Below are 13090 nucleotides of genomic sequence, written 5' to 3' on the forward strand. Positions count from 1 at the left end.
TAACAAGCAATTTAAAGTAGGTAATTTGTAACAAAATCTGAAGAATATTAACAGGTACATGGCTAGAAAATTTGAAAATTAATGAATAGGGAACATTATTGCAAAATTTGAGGATTATTAATAGGTACATTGTAGCATAGTTTGAGGATTATTAAGAGGTACATTGTAGCATAGTTTGAGGATTATTAATAGGTACATTGTAGCATAGTTTGAGGATTATTAATAGGTACATTGTAGCATAGTTTGAGGATTATTAATAGGTACATTGTAGGATAGTTTGAGGATTATTAATAGGTACATTGTAGCATAGTTTGAGGATTATTAATAGGTACATTGTAGCATAGTTTGAGGATTATTAATAGGTACATTGTAGCATAGTTTGAGGATTATTAATAGGTACATTGTAGCATAGTTTGAGGATTATTAATAGGTACATTGTAGCATAGTTTGAGGATTATTAATAGGTACATTGTAGCATAGTTTGAGGATTATTAATAGGTACATTGTAGCATAGTTTGAGGATTATTAATAGGTACATTGTAGCATAGTTTGAGGATTATTAATAGGTACATTGTAGCATAGTTTGAGGATTATTAATAGGTACATTGTAGCATAGTTTGAGGATTATTAATAGGTACATTGTAGCATAGTTTGAGGATTATTAATAGGTACATTGTAGCATAGTTTGAGGATTATTAATAGGTACATTGTAGCATAGTTTGAGTTCTAGTTCTATATTTAATGTGAGTTTGTTGGTTGACATCCATGAATGGACTTTTTTTAATTCATTATTTACATCATTATTTAGTGTGTGTGTGTGTTGGGGTCTGAGTAGATGAAGGTAGTATCGTCAGCAAATAGTATAGTTTCAAAAAAGTTAAAGACTGTTATGATAGAGAATGTTAGACTGAATGTTAGGTTGGTCAGGACTTGACCAAGGTGACTTATGTGGGCGTTAGTCAGTTACATTATCTTAAATAATGACAATACAATAAACAATGTAAATCAGGAGAAAGCGCCAAGCCATTACTACTATATAGCACTGGGAAGCGGTCATAATAAGGATTTAGGATGGGACGTGGGGAAGGAGAGTCAAAGAATAATAATTGATTGGGTGAAAATATGCCGAAGTCTATGTTTATCTATATAAATAAAAATGTAAATGTTCGTTTGTTCAATATCGTTAATCTCCGAAAGTTCTTCACTGATTGCTTTGAAATTTTCACACAACGTTCCATTCGCATCCGAGCGGGTTTCTATATACATCATATATAGATGTCACGTCTGTGACGGGAAAATATGTTTTTTTTTTTATTTTTTTAAACTGTGTTTTTCATGTGAGGGAAATCTTCGAAACCTCTTTGCCGATTGCTTTGAAATTTAGAGACAACGTTGCATTTGAATTGTCATGTGTTTGTATATACCACTATATACATGCCTCACCTGTGACTGGAAAAAACATTTTTTTTTTTTTTAAACACTGCCATCTGTTGGACGTAAGAGCAACACACGCTGTAATCTCCAAAAGTATTTCACTGATTGCTTTGAAATTTTAACACGACGTTTAATTCGAATATGCGCATGTTTTTATATACCTACTAAATAGATGCCAAACCTGTAACGGGTAAAAATATGCTTTTATTGAAAAACAGCGCCATCTGTTTCATGTAAGAGCAACATACATGCTATACTAAATATGTTACGATTCCATTTCAGTGTTTCCGATTGCATTGATGAATTGAATTTTCATAGATCTCGATCTATTTTCATTTTATCATTTTGTGTGACATTGCGTTGGAATTGAGCTGTGTTGTTAACCATACCATATTTACATTTCTTAAGTACAAGTATAGATGCCACACCTGTGACAGGTAAAAACATCTGTTTTTTTTAAGAAACAGCACCATCTGTTTCACGTAAGAGCAGCATATGCTATACTAAATATGTTACAATTCCATTTCAATGTTTCCAATTGCATTGACAAATTGAATTTTCACAGATTTCGAACTATTTTCATTTTGATTTAATTATTTTGTGTGACATTGCATTTGAATTGAGCTGTGTTGTTTACCATACCGTTCATTTTGTGAGGATAGTTTAATTTTTTGTTCATTGTTTTATTTTTTTTTTACTGTTTTTCTCATATTTCATTGATGGGAACATCAGATCACTTGATGTTTCTAATTTTCTGATGAGAACATCAGATCATTTTGGAATGCACCGGACGAGGGAGTGGGGGATGGTGGGCAGGACGAAGGGACGGGAGTGGGGGATGGTGGGCAGGACGAGGGGATGGTGGGGACGAGGGGACAGGGGAATGATGGATGGTGAGGAGGACGAGGGGATGGCGGAGTTGGTAAGGGTAGGGAAGACAAGGGTGCGTTACAAAGCTATTTCCCTCCAGATGCTCTATGAGCCCTTTCCTCACGATCTTCTCCATCACCTTGTATGGTATACAAGTTAGGGAAACTGGCCTATAGATGGCCAGTTTCAGCCAGAAACTGGCCTATAGATGGATGGTGGAGTAGGGAAATGGTTAGAACAAGGGGACGGGGTAGTGGGGGATGGTGGAGAGGACAAAGGGATGGGGCGGGGGTGCGGGGAATGGTGGGGAGTGGACGAGGTGACTGGGGAGTGCGGAATGGTTGGGAGGACGAGGGGATGGGGGAGTGAGGAATGATTGGGAGGACGAGGCGGGAATGGTGGGGAAGATTGGGAGAGTGCGTTGCTGAGTCACTTGGCTGGGTACAGCTAGTATTAAATAATGACAGAATATCTTTGAACTAGTGACTCTGCCGTTGTAAGGATGTTATAGAAGTTTCAAAGTCAGCGACTTAGCAGAATTAAGCAAAAAATAGATCTCAAGGTAAAATCCAGTTATCAAAATTAGTGGCTGTTCCAAGCACACTTTATAATAAATAACAAAATAAATATATAAGTTGCAATATTTTATGTAATTATTTAAACAAAGTTTACTTTATTGGATTTTTTTATGCTGAATTAAATTTTTCAATAAATATTTATTTAAAAATTACTATATTTTTTGTATACGTTACAATTAAATTTTTGCTTAAATTTTTCAAAATTAACGATTTTTAATTTTACGCCTGTTGTCCTTTAGTATCTATAACTCTGCTATTTGTTAGTTTCAGAGTCAAGATGCAGCTCCTGGTCCAGCCTCTACACCAGTTTAATGGTTATATTATATAATGTGTCTGTGTCTATATCATATTACATTTGCTTGTGAAGCTGTCAGTAAATTGCTTATAGAAAAAAAATAGTAATTTTCTTTAACAACAACAACAACAAGGCGCTGACTTATCTATTTCCAACAGCCCACTTATGAGTTGTAAACAAAGGGAATGTTTACCAAGCTGAAGCAAACTATACACTCCAGTTTGCAGGCGATGAGTCACAATAACGTGGCTGAAGTATGTTGACCAGACCACACACTAGAAGTTGAAGGATCTTCTATCAGACTTCTATCTTCTATCAGTCTCCGTGGTGTAGTGGTAAGACACTCGCCTGGCGTTCCGCGAGCGCTATGTCATGGGTTCGTATCCTGGCCGGGGAGGATTTACTGGGCGCAATTCCTTAACTGTAGCCTCTGTTTAACGCAACAGTAAAATGTGTACTTGGATGAAAAAACGATTCTTCGCGGCAGGGGATCGTATTCCAGGGACCATAGGATTAAGGACTTGCCCGAAACGCTACGCGTACTAGTGGCTGTACAAGAATGTAACAACTCTTGTATATATCTCAAAAAAAAAAAAAAAAAAAAAAAAAAAAAAAAAAAAAAAGGGACGACGACGTTTCGGTCCGTCCTGGACCATTCTCAAGTCGATTGTGTGTACATTCTCGAGTCACAATCGACTTGAGAATGGTCCAGGACGGACCGAAACGTCGTCGTCCCTTCAACTTCTAGTGTGTGGTCTGGTCAACACTCCAGTTTCAAACACACATACAATACGACACATGTAGAAAGAGTCATTACATTAATATAACTGAGAAAATCACCGGAGCAGCGAGGAGTCGAACCCGGGTCCAGCGAGGAGTCGAACCCGGGTCCGAGTCACCTACGTGGCTCTTCATGAACCTTTCACCTTAACGATTTCTTGTTATAATAAATAATTTTTTTTTGTATTAATAAGTCCAACTGGAAAATATCACCAAGGCAATGGGGGAACCTTTGACAAGCCGCCGGCTTCATATCCTCGTCGAGGCCACTATTGTTAGTGGCCCTCAGGTAAATTCAGGGAAATAACTAATCAATTGCTGGGAAGGCGGGGCCAGGAGTTGCGGCTCGATCCAGCTATTAACAACTATAGTAAAGTTTGCAAAATGCAATCATATTAACGTGATGAGTCCCAGGTTACATTGCTTTTACCATGTCGTGATATAGTGGGTTAGTTCGTGTGCATAGGAACACCAAGAGTGTAGGTTCGAATCCACCTCATGAAGTGTGGGTAAATACTGGATTCGTAACAGGGTTGTGGATTTGTGAATCGAATTACCGGGTGAGGTAGTAGACGTAGGATCCCTGGATTGTTTCAAGCGCAGGTTAGACACTTCATGAATGTGTTTGGTTGGATATAAATAGGAGCTGCCTCATATGAGACAGTATAGGACTTCTGCAGTTTATATACATACAAGAGTTTTTACAATCTTGTACAGCCACCATAGCGTTTCTGGTAAGTCCTTAATCCTATGTTCCCCGGATACGACCCGCCAAATCGTTTAACAATCAGGTACCCATTTTACTGTTGGGTAAACAGAGGCTACAGTTAAGGATTAACGTCCAGTAAATCCTCCCTGGCAAGGATACGAACCCCAGGACAAAGCGCTCGCGAAACGTCAGGTGAGTAACTTAACCACTACACCACGGTAGTCCACTACACTAGAGCCCCAGTAGGAATGAGCGACCACAGTGTACTGATGTTTGAGTATCTAGTTGAAGAAGGGTTAATGAACTCGAGGAGGGGAACTAAAAACAAAAGGCTGGCATACAGAAAGGGAAACTATTAGGGGATAAGGAAATTGCTAACAGATGTAGCAAGGGAATCTTAGCTCAGGGGAAAGACGGCCCAATATATGATGGACTACATCACGCAGAAGAGTAAGGAGGCAGCAGATACGTTTGTCCCGGACCAAAAGGTAAACAATGAAATGCAGACGAGAAACCCATAGTTAAATCAGAGATGTAGGCTAGCTAAGCAGCAAAGTAAAAGGGCATGGAGAAACTATAGAAATAACAGGACACTGGAGAGCAGAGAAAGATACCAGAGTGCCAGGAAGGAATATGTCAGGTTGAGAAGAGAGGCGGAAGGGAAAAACGAAAATGACATAGCAAGCAAGGCAAAGACTCAGCCTAAATTTCTGCACAGCCACATCAGGAGAAAAACAACAGCAAAGAAACAGGTAATGAAATTGAGGATAGGGGCAGACAGATTCACTACAGACAACAAAGAAGTGTGCGAGAAAGTGAATAAGAAATTCTAGGAGGTCTTCACATTGGAGCAAGGAGGACTTTTGGAGATAAGAGAGGGAATAATTAACCAGGAACCACTAGAAGAGTTTGAGATTACCAGCGGGGAAGAAAGGAAGCTTTTGCTAGAGTTGGATGTGACAAATGCTATAGGCCCAGATAGAATCTCCTCTTGGATACTGAAGGAAAATGCAGAAGCACTGTGCATGCCACTCTTTTTGGTGTATAACAAATCACTGGTAACAGGGAATCTGCCAATAATTTGGAAGGCGGCTAATGTAGTTCAGATATACAAGAAGGAGAATAGGCAGGAGGCACTGAAATACAGGCCAGTGTCCCTAACTTGCATACCATGCAAGGTGATGGAGAAAATTGTGCGAAAAAAGCTAGTAGAACATCTGGAGTGAAAGAACTTTGTAACACAGCATCAACATGGGTTCAGGGATGGCAAGTCCTGCCTCACAGGATTAATTGAATTCTACGACCAGGCAACAAAAATCAGGCAAGTGAGGGGTGGGCAGACTGCATATTTTGGATTGCCAGAAAGCCTTTGACACAGTACCACACAAGAGGCTAGTGAAGAAGCTGGAGATGCAGGCTGGAGTGAAAGGGAAGGTACTCCATTGGATAAGGGAGAGCCTAAGCAACAGAAGACAGCGAGTCATTGTGAGAGGTGAGGTCTCAGACTGGCAAGACGTCACCAGTGGAGGCCGGCAGGGATCAGTCCTTGGACCTATACTGTTTCTAATATATATGAATGATCTCCCAGAGTGTATAGAATCGTTTTTCCTCATTGTTTGCTAATGATGCAAAAATTATGAGGAGGATTAAAACAGAGAAAGATAGTAGGAGGCTACAGGATGACCTAGACAGAATGAATGAATGGTCCCACAAATGGCTATTAAAGTTCAACCCGAGTAAATGCCAGGTAATGAAACTAGGAGGTGGAAACAGGAGGTCAGACACAGGATACCGAATAGGAGATGAAGTACTTCATGAAATGAACAGAGAGATAGATCTTGGAGTTAATATCACACCAAACCTGTCACTTGAAGCCCACATAAAGAAAATTTCATCTACGGCATACTCGAGGCTGGCTAACATCAGAACAGCCTTCAGGAACCTGTGTAAGGAATCATTCAGAATCTTGTATACCCCATATGTAAGGTCAATCCTGGAGTATGCGGCCCCAGCATGGAGCCCGTACCTTGTCAAGCACAAGGCGAAACTGGAAAAAGTTCAGAGGTATGCCACTAGGCTAGTCCCAAAACTAAGAGGCATGAGTAACGAGGAAAGACTGTCTGAAATGCATCTTATGACACTGGAAGACAGAAGAGTAAGGGGATACATGATCACCTACAAAATTCTCAGACGAATTGACATGATAGATAAGGATAGACTGTTTAATACGGGGGGGGGGGAGGGTACGCGAATAAGGGGGGACACAGATGGAAACTGGGTACCCAAATGAGCCACAGAGACGTTAGAAAGAATTTTTTCAGTGTCAGAGTAGTTAACAAGTGAAATGCATTATGCAGTGATGTGGTGGAGGCTGACTCCATACACACTTTCAAATGTAGATATGATAGAGCCCAGTAGGCTCAGGAATCTGTACACCAGTTGATTGACAGTTGAGAGGCGGGACCAAAGAGCCAGAGCTCAGCCCACGCGAGCACAATTAGGTGAGTACGGTGGTTACACTACATCACTGTACTAAATATCCTAAAGAAAGTCACACCTCTAAAACTGACGCAACCTGACAACCAAATAATATTGCTCATCCATCAGTTATTGAACGAACGCACAAAACTAGACTGTTGCACCCACTAAAGTTCACATGTTGTACTCATCAGTCTGCAGAGAGCAGCAGACAGAAGGCGTCATAGCCTGGTGGATAGCGCGCAGGACTCGTAATTCTGTGGTGCGGGTTCGATTCCCGCACGAGGCAGAAACAAATGGGCAAAGTTTCTTTCACCCTGAATGCCCCTGTTACCTAGCAGTAAATAGGTACCTGGGAGTTAGTCAGCTGTCACGGGCTGCTTCCTGGGGGTGGAGGCCTGGGACCGGGCCGCGGGGACACTAAAGCCCCGAAATCATCTCAAGATAACCTCAAGAAGCAAACTTAAATTTTCCAGAGCCAAAAACAGCAATAAATGAAGCCGACCCTGCTGGTGTTTCGGTAGTTATCTTGAGATGATTTCGGGGCTTAGCGTCCCCGCGGCCCGGTCCTCGACCAGACCTCCTTTTTGTTACACACTCCCAGGAAGCAGCCCATAGCAGCTGTCGAACTCTCAGGTACCTATTTACAGCTAGGTGAACAGGGACATCAGAGTGAAAAAACTCTGATCATTTGTTTCCGCTTCCACCGGGTATCGAACCCTACGATCGATCTTAGGACTACGAATCCCGAACGCTGTTAGTCAGTTGACAGGCTTCTACTTATACTACTACTTATAGTGCCGAGGCGGACCATCGTACATATGATATATTAAATTCAGTTTTAACGTAATGGACATTTAGAAAGTAGAATTTGCTGCTATTAAATTTGGACATACAAAAAAGACTTTTATTGAAGTGGGTAACTTAACCTGGGTCGAATACACGCTATCTAAGGCGAAATTCTGAACCTTCTCCAGTTTCTTTATGTGTTTCTTCAGGTGGGGGCTCCATGATGGCGCGGCATACTCTAAGACGGGTCTCACGTAGGCAGTGTAAAGTGCCCTAAAAGCTTCCTCATTTAGGTTTCTGAATGAAGTTCTATAAAAAGACTTTTATTGAAGTGGGTAACTTAACCTGGGTCGAATACACGCTATCTAAGGCGTAATATAGTACATTTATACCAATTTTTGTTAAACTACCATTCAAGCTGTCATTGTAATCAATCTGAGCTTCCTATATGCTTTAATATACCTACAATTTTCTCTCATCTTTTATTTTCTTCTTGCTATGTAACTATTATCATTTTTATAAATTTTACAAGTATTTACTTACTTAAAATTTTCTTAGATTAAGGACCTGCTCGAAACGCTGCGCGTACTAGTGGCTTTACAAGAATGTAATTACTATGCTATGTATCCTCACAATCCCAATGTACCTTCTTGTATATATAACAATAAATAAATAAATAAATAATCCCGGGGAGGATTTACTGGGCGCCAATCCTTAACTGTAGCCTCTGTTTAACGCAACAGTAAAATGTGTACATGGTTGTAACAATGATTCTTCGCGGCGGGGATCGTATTCCAGGGACCTGCCCGAAACGCTACGCGTACTAGTGGCTGTACAAGAATGTAACAACTCCTGTATATATCTAAAAAAAAAAGAGGAATATTTAAGTATGCGGTGTAGAATTATTTTCCGGTAATACTACCGAAACTCTATAAAGTGAATAATACCCAGTTCAATTATCTAATTGTCCCATTACGTCGATAAATGTACGTTGGTGCACATAGCTATAAAAAGTTCTCTCTAAATAGGATAGTGCGTTGAATTAAATTATTTAAATTATGCCAAATGTAAATACTGTATACATTAAGCTGAAAATAAAGTTTGCTTCAGTCTTCCCTGCTAATCCCTTTTCTGTTTTTTTAACTCTTAACTTATTTATTTATTTATATACCAGAAGATACATTGGGTGTATTAGAGTACAAAGACTTGAAGTTTTAAATTCTTGTAAAGCCACTAGCACGAAACGTAAACTAATCTATTTCTCCAAAATCTGAGATCAAAATTAAGCCAAAGATGGCGTATAATAGGGCGAGAATGCCTTATTTAGGACTCTTACAGGATAGGTTAAATTAGGTTTGGTTACATAGTAAATGTTCTAAATGTTAGCATGCCGTTTGTAAACATTTTAACTGTGAAGAACTTCATAGATGCAATTAATCGCTTCCAATCTCTTAGATTTTAGAGAAATAGTTTAGTTAGCGTTTTAGAGTTCAAAAAAGAGAAAAATGGATCATCAGGGAGAATTGAAGTAAATTTTAATTTCAACATAATATGTACAGCATATACATTGAAATACATTCATGAAGAGCCAGTACATTAACTATTCAACTTTAGGAAAGCCGAGTACTGTGAGCTGAAGCTCAACCCGGTATAATAAATCTGTTATTGACCTTGGGAATAAATAGTTCAGCATTTCTCAAGTTTAGTTGCCCCTTGGATTGTTGGGTTTAAGGCCAATCATTCTCTGGAGGGTCATTAAGGCCTCTAAAATATCTTATCGACCAGCCAGGAAGTATAATCTAGTCCGGAAAACTATCCAGGACTAAGGTAAACTCTCAGGGTGTTATGAGAAGCAGGGAAGACCTGTCGCGGTATGCACCACACTTGGTGCTTCATCATGACTTACTAATTCAAAAGATCAATTCGGATAAAGAAAAAGACGCGTACAAAAACAATAATCACGCCATAAATATTTTTTTAAAAACAAAATAATAATAATATATCAAAATAAAGACAGTTCATATTAAATTAATTAATTTATTTTATAAAGTTAACAATTATTACATAAATATTTTAATTCTATAAAAAATCTAAATAAATTATTATGACCATTTATCCACAAAGTTGCAAAGCATCAAATTACTTACTTTGGTTATTTTTATAAGTCAGCTAACGTAGCTGATTACAATAATTCTGAATATTTATAGGAAGGTACTAAAAGTTTATTTATATGTGGTTATTGTACTAGTTTTTGTAAGAAAAACAGCTGTTGGCATAGAGCTGTGTATGTGTGAAACCGTCAGAGGTGGAGTTTACATGTGCCCTGCAGTCAGAGGTGGAGTTTACATGTGCCCTGCAGTCAGAGGTGGAGTTTACATGTGCCCTGCAGTCAGAGGTGGAGTTTACATGTGCCCTGCAGTCAAAGGTGGAGTTTACATGTGCCCTGCAGTCAGAGGTGGAGTTTACATGTGCCCTGCAGTCAGAGGTTGATTGTACAGGTGTCCTGAGGTCAGAGGTGGATTGTACAGGTGTCCTGAGGTCAGAGGTGGATTGTACAGGTGTCCTGAGGTCAGAGGTTGATTGTACAGGTGTCCTGAGGTCAGAGGTTGATTGTACAGGTGTCCTGAGGTCAGAGGTTGATTGTACAGGTGTCCTGAGGTCAGAGGTGGATTGTACAGGTGTCCTGAGGTCAGAGGTGGATTGTACAGGTGTCCTGAGGTCAGAGGTGGATTGTACAGGTGTCCTGAGGTCAGAGGTTGATTGTACAGGTGTCCTGAGGTCAGAGGTGGATTGTACAGGTGTTCTGAGGTCAGAGGTGGATTGTACAGGTGTCCTGAGGTCAGAGGTTGATTGTACAGGTGTCCTGAGGTCAGAGGTTGATTGTACAGGTGTCCTGAGGTCAGAAGTTGATTGTACATGTACCCTGCAGTCAGAGGTTGATTGTACAGGTGTCCTGAGGTCAAAGGTGGATTGTACAGGTGTCCTGAGGTCAGAGGTGGATTGTACATGTGTCCTGAGGTCAGAGGTTGAGTGTACAGGTGTCCTGAGGCCGTCTGTACATTTTGACATTTTGACTCGACGTTGCATTCAAATATACGTGTGGTTTTATATACCTGCTATATAGATGACACACCTGTGACAGGTAAAAACATGTTTTTTTTTTTTTAATAAAACAGTGCCATCTGTTGTGCATAAATGCAACACGTTATACTAAATATGTTACGTTTCCATTTCAATGCTTCCGATTGCAATGATAAATTTAATTTTCATAGATTTCGATTTATTTTCATTTTGATTAAATTATTTTGTGTGAATTAAGCTCTGTTGTTTATTATACCGTTCATTTCGTGAGTATAGTTTAAATTTTTATTTTTTCAATTTTTGTTTAACTGTTCCTATTTGTTAGTGCAATTGGCGATGGAATTGAGTTGTGTTGATTGATCTGCGTTTCGAAATATTGAGATATTTCGTTAGTATTTTTTGTTTTTGTTTTGATGACAAGAAAATGGACAACGCATTTATTTCTCAGCTGCAAATGTGCAACAAATAGCCATGAATCCACCGGCTACAGTGTTAACAGTTTTCTTCACGTTATGTCAAAATGACGCGTTTGCGAAAACACTGTTGTATTCGGAAGTACCTACGTATTACACATAGAATACGAGTAGAAAATCATTTGAACGACGAAAACGAGGAGAACGAGTCAACGTACAACCTGGCATATACAAACAAACTACGATAGGCAGACAATACACCTTGCATCCAATCAAGATAAATGCTTCTTTCTTCGCATGCTGTTGGTGAATGTGCCCGGTCCAACGTCTTTCCAGCAATTGATATTTATCAACGGCGTTACACATGCCACTTCCCGTAATGCATGCAATGTATTGGAGAATAACCGACACTGCGATGTAAGCATTAATGACGTGTTCAACACGTCACATCCAAATCAAATGTTGTTGTTGTTGTTAAAGATTCGCTACCTGGAACAAAAAGTTCCAAGCAGCACGGGCTATGGTGAGCCCGTAGTCAAATTCGTGCAATGTTTGCATTCATATTGACTGCCTGCTCTCCTTCATCTCCAACACAGTTATGGAAGAATATATGAATCACACATGGCTGAAGATATTGTCTGTCGAATACGCAAGGAAAATTCAAATATGAACATGAATTTCACAGCAGAAATCTACAACGAAGCGTTGATAATGATTGAAGATTTTTGTTTAGAAATCGAGAACAAAGTTCTCAATCAATTGAGAATGCCATCACCGACTCGATCTGCTGCTGCTTCGTTCGATGTAGAATTGCGTCGAGAACAAAATTAAAGCACAAGTGATCCATCGTCATATGTGCAATCAAATATTCCTAATCTAACTCTTGAGCGAAAAGGCATTTACGATCAAATAATTCAAACTGTCAATTATTATAATTATATTATATTTTATAAAGAACATATTATTGACTTAGTTGTGTTAGTTTAGGTTAGGTTAGGTGGGGTTGGTTAGGTTTGGTCATATATCTACGTTAGTTTTAACTCAAATATAAGAAAATTAACTCATACATAATGAAATTGATACCTTTATCATTTCATTAGAAAAATATTAGAAAAATATATAAATTCAAGAGAACTTGGCTTATTAGGCAAATCGGGCCTTGCATAACAGGCCGAGTACTGCGTTCTGGCTACTAAGTACAACATATTTGAAGAAGTGGGTTACACCATTCAGAGAATATAGTACCTTTCCAACAACATAATATTAGTTTGTTTAGAGAACAACTTTTTAGCTTAGTCGCAATAAAATGCCTTTCTTGCCTTGATTTCTCTTTGACTTTTAGTATTCAGGCTCGATGTATATTAAAAAGAATAGTTTGGTAACAGTACGGGAATCCACTAAAATAAAAATTTTGAGAGTAAAAATTATATTAATCAACATCTTTTTGTTGTGTTGCTGTTAAAGATTCGCTACTTGGAACAAAAAGTTCTAAGTAGCACGGGGTATGGTGAGCCCGTAATGCAACTTTATATCAAATCCATTTATAGTGGAAGAAAAACAGAAGTTTCTGAAACCAACATCACTACACAGAAATAGAAGTTATATGCACGGTTTAAGGCATTTCTTCCTCTAGAGAGTTATTAAGTTCTTACAACCTCTTGAG

At 39.0% G+C, this 13090-nt stretch overlaps 1 protein-coding gene across 1 annotated transcript; it reads left to right on the forward strand.

Moving 5' to 3' along the window:
• The first annotated feature begins 4177 nt into the window (after positions 1-4177).
• On the forward strand, positions 4178-12258 carry LOC138372265 (protein SON-like). The gene is made up of 3 exons (XM_069337545.1): positions 4178-4246; positions 10212-10921; positions 12024-12258. Exons 1-3 carry the CDS (start codon positions 4178-4180, stop codon positions 12256-12258), a joined length of 1014 nt encoding a protein of 337 aa, XP_069193646.1.
• The last annotated feature ends 832 nt before the right edge of the window (positions 12259-13090 follow it).

The sequence above is a fragment of the Procambarus clarkii genome, chromosome 5 (genome assembly GCF_040958095.1).
Source record: "Procambarus clarkii isolate CNS0578487 chromosome 5, FALCON_Pclarkii_2.0, whole genome shotgun sequence".
NCBI classification, from domain to species: Eukaryota; Metazoa; Arthropoda; class Malacostraca; order Decapoda; family Cambaridae; genus Procambarus; species Procambarus clarkii.